This window comes from Oncorhynchus kisutch, linkage group LG23 (genome assembly GCF_002021735.2).
Source record: "Oncorhynchus kisutch isolate 150728-3 linkage group LG23, Okis_V2, whole genome shotgun sequence".
Lineage (NCBI taxonomy): Eukaryota > Metazoa > Chordata > Actinopteri > Salmoniformes > Salmonidae > Oncorhynchus > Oncorhynchus kisutch.
In genome coordinates this window covers 18144671-18155380 of record NC_034196.2, presented here as the reverse complement: position 1 = coordinate 18155380, position 10710 = coordinate 18144671, and the positions used below count along the sequence as shown (strand labels likewise).

The window sequence follows — 10710 nt, the reverse complement described above, 5'->3', positions numbered from 1 at the left end:
GAAAGTGCACGGCCCAGCTTGCTAGCCTATATTATTGCTCTCTGATACTATGTGTCTAACATTGTTGGAGACCCAATATATAGCAGTGGCTTGAGTCGCACAGCAGCTATGTTATGTCTTCAACCCTGTTCTTAAATGTAATGCAGCAAGGGAATCATAATACTGTAGATCTGAAGATATCACAATAAGAGTCACAAACAATTCCTTTGGTTTATTCATTTTATTAAGACGTTTGATACACAAATAAAATATACATTTTTCAAAAGACAACATACAAATATATAATGTATAATTTTAGTTTGGTCAATGCGCCATAAAAGGAAAGATGGAATTCCCTGTGCCACGAGAACAACGCATTTAAAAAATATATATTTGGAGCAGCCATTTTGTTAAGATGACAGACTCTAACAAAGTTAACAATCCTGAGGGGTGACATTCTGTGTAGAGAGACACATTAAACACAGGTGCATCCAAGCTCCGTTATCTAAGGCCTTATTTCTAACACAGCAGCCCAGTACAGATCACTATGAGGAAAAGGACTTTATGTTGTTGCTTTCATTTCAGAAAAAAATAGATAACATAAAAAGGTATTCCTGTGAATAAAATTCCTGTGGAGGGAACTGTGTGTGTGGGGGGGGTGACTTAATGGTTAACTACGGTTTAGATACAGTACTCGGCCACTTTATTCTTCCTCTCTCTTTTAGTTACAAAATATGTGACCAATCGATTCGATCTTTTGTAGCAACATTTGAAATTGTGTTTTTTACAACATTGAATAAAAGCAGAGACTCAGATGTACAAAATTGAAAATCATACAACATGGTTGAGGAACAATGGGAAAGTCATTATTTGCAAGTTGATAAACTAGTAACCACACTTTTGAGAAAATGGCTCTTGAATGTTTTGATAATTCTACAGGAGAGCTCTTCTTTGATTACAACTATTTAGCATCATTCACACCCTCTTAAGCCTTAGACCCAGCCATCAATTTAAGGATTCACATGTAAGGCCATGTGCTAAACAGAGTGAGTAAGGTAGTAGCCTAAACTAAAACACTCCAGGTAAAACTGAACTTTATCTACTAGCAATACAAACTGATTGTCATAGCCAGCAACCATGCATGAAATGATGCAGTTTGAATCTGCAGGTAGCTAAAGCTAACCAACTAGGTTCAATGTTAGCTAGCTAGCTAACTTCAGGCTATAACTAGCAATGCAAATGGTTTCTGAGATAGGAATAATATTACTACACAGTTCACACACGCAACGTTTGCCAGCAAGCTAACGTTCACTAGCTAGCTAACAGTATGCTTTAACTTGCAATGAAAACACATTTCTGACAGACAAAAACAATTTGAAATGTACAATAGCTGAAAATGTAGCTAGACTCTTAACCGTACACATGGATGAACGCTTCATGGCAGACTAAAACCCCTTTATTTCCGTTTTGTTTGTACAACTTGTTTGGCTTGCGTTGTGTCAAGTCACTCCGGCTCACACTGACCATTTGCAGAAAGTAGTGTATCACAACTTTTTTCCACTGATAGTGCTTGCTAAATTCAGGGCAGAAATGCTGTGGAGAGCAGTAGCATATTATGTCATAAAACTCCAAATGTAATCAGCTTGTTTGAGTGACTACCATTGCATGTGATCACAGAAATACTGGATGACATTTTGCTCCACCACGTAGACCTTGCTTATTTGGGAGCATCCCATCTTGAGAGCTGCGTTGAGTTGATCACTCAATAATAAAGATTCCCTCTCCTTTCTGTATTGAAATAAAGACACCTTCCCAATAGACACACACTCTCAAATGCACGTACACGGTCTTAAACACACATACACCATCTGTCTATCATTGTGAGTACAGGGAAACGTGCAGAGTGTGGAAGATTGCTTGGTGCGTGTGCATCTCTGAGCAGAAGTAGTCAGAGCCAGAGGTCATGCAGGAATCTGCTGGGTTAACGACTGGATTAACTGACGGCTCATCTGATTTACCCTGTGTTCTGTCAGTATTCACAAAGAGCCTAGCTGTCACTGACTGTCTGATACTACAACTCTCCCTCAATCCACTGTTGCTTGCCTGTTTGGAGGTTCAGCTCAAGGGGATGCCACTCATTCACTGACTGTCATGTGTTAAGTTTTTGGCACACAATGGCTGCTGTGCATCAGGTGGGTGCTGCATATCGGTGGTGGATGAGGTTCATTTCTGTACCCCCAAACAAAGAAATTAAGTGCTGCTGGTCCACAGTATTACAAATGGAATGCATCAGCCTATCACACCAGTACAGAGTATCTTGAATCAGAGAAGATTAGCTTTTGTTATTGTATGGCAGGGGGTTTAGGGTGAGATTAAAGTTGAATGGAGTAAGTTAGAGCAACAATAACTGTTTACATAACACCAGTAATGTGGGCTCTGGAGTTTGGCTTTAGCGACTTGATGGTTGTTTTAATGATGTTTATAGAAATTAATAACAAAACCAATCATACGATTTAAACTGGAATATAGAAAGTATAAATCTATGGCCATCTGGTTACAAATGACTACAAGTTTTAAAAAACTGCATTTTGTAATAGGGAATAGTCCAAGTTCTTTGGAACATATGGAGAATAACACAGAAGCTATGGAATTTATAAAATAAGAATATAAGAAACAACACTCCTACAATATAAACTGTATGGACATTACATATAGAATTTACTCCTCATATTACGCAAATACTCAAGTGGCAATTTATAATGTTTTCCTCTGAGTGTACACATCTTAGAGTACATTCACACACACACACACACACACACGCACACTTGCATGCATGCACTCACTCGTGCATATGCACAGAAACACGCACACAACGCATTATTAGCTACATCATTTTAAAAATAAAATGTAAAAAACACATTGGGGCATTAAAAACACAGTGCTGGGTTGAGGAAGCTCACTTGGTTTTAAGATCGCTGCTTTTGGTGATGGTATCAAAACAAATGAATTACGAATCAATTATTAACTGCTTAACAAATATAGATTAGACTCTGTGTCGCTGTACATTGGCATACTGAACTATAAAATAACTAGTACAATCATTACAATAACATTTTAAATGATATACTGTATACTTAAGGTACAGTATTGCTGTTTCTTTAGGAGATACGGCTGGATGGAATGTTTGAAGGGAACGTCTTTATACCCAGCAGGTCATAACCACAAGGCTTTACTTTGTATTGTGAGAGCAATTTAAAATAGGTTTTAAAAAAAAGGCAATACAATCAAAATACATTTACATTTGTACACTTAGAACAGGTTTGCACTTACAATTCAATCTGATTTCCATTTTCCTTGGCACTTGACATAAATAATTTCACGCTAAATTACAATAATGCCACAGTTTTTCCTGAGTTCAATCATTTTGATTTTGAATCTTTTTTTCCATCTTAATAATGTAGCTCAATTTATTTGGTAACAACTTTTGCTTTGGTGTTGACTTTGGTCTTCATTGAGGAAAGTGAAATGTTTATCTAGACATAATACAATTTCAGATAAATATTATATTTTTAACAATTACTATAAAACCAACTCATTTGCTAAGGCTCATATACACTACATGACCAAAAGTATGTGGACACCTGCTCATTTAACATCTCATTCCAAATTTATGGGTATTAATATGGAGTTGGCCCCCCCTTTGCTGCTATAACATAATCCACTCATCTGGGAAGGCTTTTCACTAGATGTTGGAACATTGCTGTGGGGACTTATTTCCATTCAGCCACAAAAGCATTCGTGAGGTCGGACACTGATGTTGGGCGATTTAGGCCTGGCTCGCAGTCGGTGTTCCAATTGATCGTTTCCACTGAGCATTTCCACTGCTCCAGAGTCCTATGGCGGCGAGCTGTACACCACTCAATCCGATGCTTGACATGGCACATGGTGAGTTTAGACTTGTGTGCGGTTGCTCTGCCATTTCATGAAGCTCCCAACAAACTATTCATGAAGCTCCAGACAAACAGTTATTGTGCTGACGTTATTTCCAGAGGCAGTTTGGAACTCTGTAGTGAGTGTTGCAACCGAGGACAGACAATTTTAACGTGCTACGCACTTCAGCACTCGGCGGTCCGGTTCTGTGAGCTTGTGTGGTGTACTACTTCGCGGCTGAGCAGTTGTTGGTCCTTGACGTTTTCACTTCACAATAACAGCACTTAGTTGACCAGGGCAGAAATTTGACAAGCTGACTTGTTGGAAAGGTGGCATCCTATGACGGTACCATGTTGAAAGTCGCTGAGCTCTTCAGTAAGGCTATTCTACTGCCAATGTTTGTCTATGGAGGTTGCATGGCTGTGTGCTCAATTTTATACACCTGAAATGGCCGAATCCACTAATTTGAAAGGGTGTCCACATACTTTTGCATACATAGTGCAACATTTGACTTGCAAGAAATGTTTTGCTATAAATTCTGCTTGTATGTAAGACATGGCTCTGAGCAAAACAATATGATGTAACTCAAGTGAAATGGAATGAAAGAGAAAATAGTTTTTATTTATCTCACACTAGCTCACCAGAAGAAGCCATTGTCAAGCTTATGCTTAACAATCCGATATCTACATAAATTAAGAGGTAGCCTTTTCCCAATCTTTCCTAAATCCCATGAAGACAGATTCCCCTTGTTGTTGGAAGAGAACATGTGATATTATAGCTTTTTACTGTCTGAAATCTTTAAATCTGACATGGTGTCTTCCAGCCACCCATATACAGTAATACAAATTTTAATTCAAACTACAGTCAACGTCAAAGAACGGATGTCAGTCCAGAATCTATCTCTAAATTGCCTGGAAAAAGGGGCCTTGACATTTCCTATCACAACAATTGTGGATGTTGAGAGCCAAAACAGTTTATCTAATAATGTTTTTAAAGTCAATCTTTTGTCGTCCCCCCCCCCCCCCCCCCCCTGACTGATTCTTATTGTGCCGCCATCAGAGAGGAAGAATGCATTGAATTTCCTGTTAGTTCTTGGGGATATGCTTTGTTTTTCCTGTTGCTGGGAGCCAGGGCCTTTTTTTTCCACCCTCTCTGACTTCCAGTCTGGAACGTTTGCTGGGAGGACGGAGAGGAGGGTGTTAGGAGCCTAGACTAGACTACAGCTGCCCCCCCCCCCCCCGACCTAACCCCCCTCAGGTTGGTGAGAAAGGATGCGTGATGTGGTGTGACTAAAGAGAGGGGGTAATGCTTTCTTAAGCATTGTGAAAGAGCGACCAAATAGCATGGAGCCCCCTCAGTGTGACGGAGAGGGGAGACGGTGGTGGTGATGATGTCATGCCATGCTGCTTGTTGGCGTGCTCTGAGTGCTGCCAATGCTGGCGTTGGCACTACTGTTCTCAGAGGGGGAGGGGTTGTTGGAGACAGGTTGCCGTTTGCTGGTCAGAGAGCAAGGACATTCTGGAGAGAAAGGACAATTTTTTGATTCATGTTAACCAATTTGTCAAACTCAATTTCAGCTTGCAAACCAACTGCTTCTGGGATAATAAAGACTGATTGACTGGTTGGTTGGTTGTTTGAGGGATAGTGATCATGAGAAAGATCAGAAAAGGAGGAGGAGACAGGTTTACCTCATCGATATGGTTTGCCTACTTTACTATTCCCCCTTCAGGGAAAATAGAACTCTATACGTTTAACTGGGACTGGCATCAATCAGAAACAGTGACTAGCATCTTACTCGAGAGGTTTGCAGTAGTCGACCCTACATCCAGTCCGGTGGGGTATCCTAGATCCCATAAAACAAAATAATACTGTTTTAAATTAAGTTTGAATGAAAAGGGAAATAGACCTTGAAAAACCCTTTTGTATGGTATGTAAATGTAACACCACAAAAGAGATAGGCAGACTCCGACTCACCTGTGCGGATCTTGATGACCCACAGAGCTCCAATGAGCAGAACTCCGATCAGGAAACCTCCAAAGGCAATGCCCAGCACGGCTGACAGACCAAAGTCAATACACGCCACTAGAACACACAGGAGAAACACATGAATTCATGTCTCACATTGAGGTGTTTAGTAGAATTGTTGGATATCCATCGATATGGAGAGAGATTATTCCTCCTATGATTTCCTCATTTCCAGCACACAACCAGTTAACATTACAAGCTCATGAATTTTTCTTTGTCTCAAGCACATTACACATTGCACAATTGAGGCCAAATCTGTTTGTGGAAACAAATGGTTATCACTGATGTGATGAAGTTTTGGCTCTGTCATCATGTGAATTTAAGTTTGTGGTCACACTGCTTGGCCCTGGCAGTGCCCCCTGGGCAGCCTGTGTGTGGCATTGTCCCACACAAGCTGTTCCAGCAATTACAGACGTAGGAGCAAACAAAACAACTCTTAAGCCAATGGCTGAGGCAAAATTGCTCTCCCTCGACGGAGCTCTCAAATCAGCTTCGATGAAAACAGGCTCTGGCCATGTGCTGCTAGCTCTGGCACTGACACTGACACTTACACACACACACACACACACACACACACACACACACACACACACACACAAACACGTGTGCATCCAAGCACGCGAGCATACGTGCACAAATGTATGCACACAAAGACACACACACAAGTTCCCCAGCTTCTGCTACTTCCCTAATGGAAATCTCCAACATGGATCCTGAGAATTTGGGAGGAAGCTAATCATCCGTCCTCTGGGCAGGAGCCATCCTGTGTCTTAACAATGACTGAATATATGAATGGACAAGGCCATCAATCACGTGACACCATACATTCCTATGTGAAAACTCAATAGCTAATTGAAGCCAAATTAAGTATAATGAAATGTTCACATAACATGCGCAGTTTGAGCTACTCCAATCCAGTATCCTTGGGATGTCCTTAACCCATTGAAGTTGACATTTAAAATGGTTAAGGGTTAAGATTAAGTTATAGTTAAGGTTAGGGTTAGTGTAAGGGTTAGGAGGGTAGGGATGTCACAAAGATCCCCGATAGCACTGACCCTCCAGGATGTGACTTTGCAGACTGGCTCAGTGCTGCCCCCTCTCATTGAGTAACTCAAGTTGAATGCCGACTGGGGTACTGCAGGCTGCCATTAGCAACTAAATTATCCTTAAGTTCTTCTGCGTGCGGACATACATTTGGTGTATTTGCGGACATACATTTGGTGTATTTGAAGCAATTATTGGTTGTCTTGAATTTCTATTTTATTTACACGAAGATTGACCAGATTGCCATTTTTCCATTCACTATAGTGGGGGATCCTGTTTTCTAACAACGCCTGCAGTACCGCAGTCAGCCATGAACTTCCATGGCTTCAATGACAGTCATTCTCCCCTGTGCTTTACACTAGGCTCTCTCTTTTCTTGAAGGACAGGAAAGACAGGATGCAGGAAGAATGAGGGTCTGCATTCTGTTTGTTTGGCTGCACCGCTTGCCATCATCCTGCAAGCCTGTTAATATTGCTATTGATGGTTTCCATGGATTCATCTATACGAATAATTAAGATAATTCATCCCCTCACCCTATTAAAATCCATCTCTGCTCTGCTGTCACAACATAATGAAATGCTTGTGTACCATCATAATGAATCTAATGTGGGCTACATCCTTCGATTAAATCTCATGAATTAGATTGTAAGTGATTAAAGTAATCTTTATAGGAGGGGAATTATCTACTACCAGCATATCTACTACCAGCATTCCGGCACAGCCAGAAGAGGACTGGCCACCCCACATAGCCTGGTTCCTCTCTAGGTTTCTTCCTAGGTATTGGCCTTTCTAGGGAGTTTTTCCTAGCCACCGTGCTTCTACACCTGCATTGCTTGCTGTTTGGGGTTTTAGGCTGGGTTTCTGTACAGCACTTTGAGATATCAGCTGATGTACGAAGGGCTATATAAATACATTTGATTTGATTTGATTTGATTACCGACTCAAAGGCCCTGTCCCAGTCCATGTCTAAACAGAAGCATGTTTTAAAGTATTTTTTACATTTGTTTTCCAGAATGGGCCGGAAAGCAAACAGGGACAGGAAGTAGAAGCTGCGTCGCAGGTGGGGTGGAGGGGACGGACAGCTGCAGGCCTGCGCTACAACACTACGACTCCCAAGAGTCCTCTGGGGGACAGCTACCAAACAGGAAGGACAGCCGAGGGGAAGCCATATCCTGGCCAATCAAAACAGGCGAGGCTCCCAGCAGCAGCCAGCAGCAGTCAGCCGGCCTCAACTGAGCTCCAATTCTCTGGCCAGAATTCTGAAGAAGAACTGAGTGGAACTGACTACATGACCGTAGGCGACCAATTCGGAGAGCCCATAGAGTTGGTTGGCTCCAGTTGTTTGGTGTGTGCACTGTGTGGGCAGGCATGGATGAAAGGAGCGCTGAGGTCAATGAGGAGTTGCCTGAAGTTTAACGGGAAAAAACGTGGATCCCTTGCCACGGATTCCCTTTCATCCACCATCACGTCCCTAAGTCCCTCCACGCACTCACATGACCTTTCCTTGACATAGGGACCATAATGGGTTGGCTGACAAAACAGGGACACAATAACAAAAATGAGCAGTGAGGGCCTGGCAGCATCAGCCTAAAACACCAACATCAGCTGATGATCCAACCTGTATCCTCTTCTTCTGTGTGAGGAAATTGCAGGAAAAAATAAGTTGTTGGCCAAATTTGGGGAGCTGTGTGGTAAGCCAAAACATGAACCTGAAGTTTGTCGTCTTTTCTTTTCCTTTTTGCAAAAAAAATGATGGGTTTCCCTTCTGGGCTTACAGCGGTTGAGGAATGCGATATTTGTTCCTGACTCATCTGCCCGGAGATTGTCCTCCCCTTTGAAAAGTAACACCTTCCCCCTTTTGTGTTCAGGGCCTCTGTCTCTGACAATAGCGCCAGGCCCGGGGCCCATGTTTGGACAGATGGCCCAGCAGCCAGACCTCGGACACAATGGATCCCCCCCGAGGGTCATTACTGGCTGATTGTGGCCACAAGGTCAGGCTGCAGGCCTTCCTAAGGAGGAGGCCCCACCTTACATCCCCTCCATGACCCGTCTCTCTCTGTATATCCTGATCTCATCATCGGCATGATGACGGGCCCAACGTTGGAGTGGAGCTCGATGGTAGGCAGTAAAACCGAGATGGACAGACAAGCCAGCCAGCCTCTGCTGTGGCCAGAATGAAATGGATGATGGAATGTTCCAATAGAGGAATTATTGAGGGTTGAGGAGGACAATGCGGTGTCTCTCCTACTGTTGCATTTGACAGCAGTGTTAGTGGTGATTTCATTTGACTATCTTTTTTCTTTTTTTAAAAAGGAAAAACAATTGCGCAGAATAGGGGAAGGTAGGGTCATCTCAAAGACAGAGAAGAGTCGTGTTTTAAAATACACCCAAATATGAATTTGACTAACAATGGGATTATCATGTGTACTGTAAATGTTACCTGATGCCAAAACTGATCAGAGAAAAATGAAGGACAGGGTTGCCAGAAGGACAAACTACAGTACAACAACAGAGCTGGAAGGCTTTAAAACGTTGCAGTTAAAACTGAACTCACTTGGTGGTGGGATGTATGTCTGGGTGACCTCCAAGTTCCTCTTCACTCTTCCTCCATCTCCACATTTCTACAAGACATTACCAAAAGAGAGAGTGATACAAACCGATCATTAAGTGTACTTTGTTGACAAAGATACTAAAAAATTACTAAAGTAAACTCGAAACACCAAAAATGCCTTGATGATGAAGTGAAAGTTCACTGGAGATTTGGCTTGTTGACTAAGCTACAGCTTAGAATTAACATAGTTTAGTTAAACATGCCGGCACACACTATTACTTTAAGAATCTACTCAGCTTATGATATTTCAGTCTAACTCTAAAAGTACACGTACTAGAAGCATAGCTACTGTTATGATGTTGAAATAAATGTGTCAGAGAAAATTCAGATTTAATGAATAAATGCTCAATGGAAACATCTATTTGGATGTTTTGGCACACCAATTTTTTTATTAAAGAAAAGATACAAAAATAAATTACAGCAAAATAATGTGTCCTATAAGTCAATAAAGCAATACCCCTCTTTCCCCCCACCACCCATATCTCCTCCACCTACATACCTCGCTGAAGCAGAGTTTGACGGAGCACTCCAGGTCCCAGCTAGTGGAGGCCAGGTCTTGGAGCAGCTCTAAGGAGAAGCTAACCCTGGTACTGTTGGGGCACACGGTGGAGGAGCATACCTCTGGCCTGAAGGGCATGTCCCTCACCACCGGGCAAGAACCCTTGGAGCGCACCGAGCAGTTGATCACCTTGATGGTCAGGACAATCTCCCCCAGTGTCCGCCCTGAGATCTGGAGAGGAGAGGGATGTTTGGAGTCCTGGAAATGTTTGCATACACTACAGTATGGGTGTTATTTTGTAGCGTAGAGCAGGCCTGGTGGGAGATGGTGGATGTATTTGCTGGTGGATGTATTTGCTCTCATAACTGTATATGGTCACGCTCTATCATGCATGTTGTTATATACTGTACATAAATAGTACGATACTATCAAAATTATTCTCGAACAAGTTCTCTCTCAAACATGAATACCTGTCTAGCTTGCCATACTATGGAAGAGATGTTTTCTCTCTGTGTTCGGAGTCATGCAGTTGTGAAGGTGTGCAGGGCTTAGGGGGTGAGAATGTGGGCACGGCTGAGGAACTGGGAGTGGATTACTAAGAGCGGGAGGGTGCTGGAGTGAA

The 10710-nt window shown here is 42.3% G+C and overlaps 1 protein-coding gene across 1 annotated transcript in view; it reads right to left on the bottom strand.

The window, feature by feature from the left end:
* Positions 1–205: 205 nt before the first annotated feature.
* LOC109876023 (endoglin) overlaps positions 206–10710 on the bottom strand; it is a 63705-nt gene continuing 53200 nt past the window's right edge. The window contains exons 10-14 of the mRNA XM_020468501.2: positions 10089–10319; positions 9533–9599; positions 5884–5991; positions 5705–5752; positions 206–5427 (exon numbers count right to left, since the gene is read on the bottom strand). Of these exons, the coding sequence (XP_020324090.1) occupies positions 5303–5427; positions 5705–5752; positions 5884–5991; positions 9533–9599; positions 10089–10319 (579 nt within the window). The 3' untranslated portion in view covers positions 206–5302. The remainder of the gene's footprint in view (positions 5428–5704; positions 5753–5883; positions 5992–9532; positions 9600–10088; positions 10320–10710) is intronic.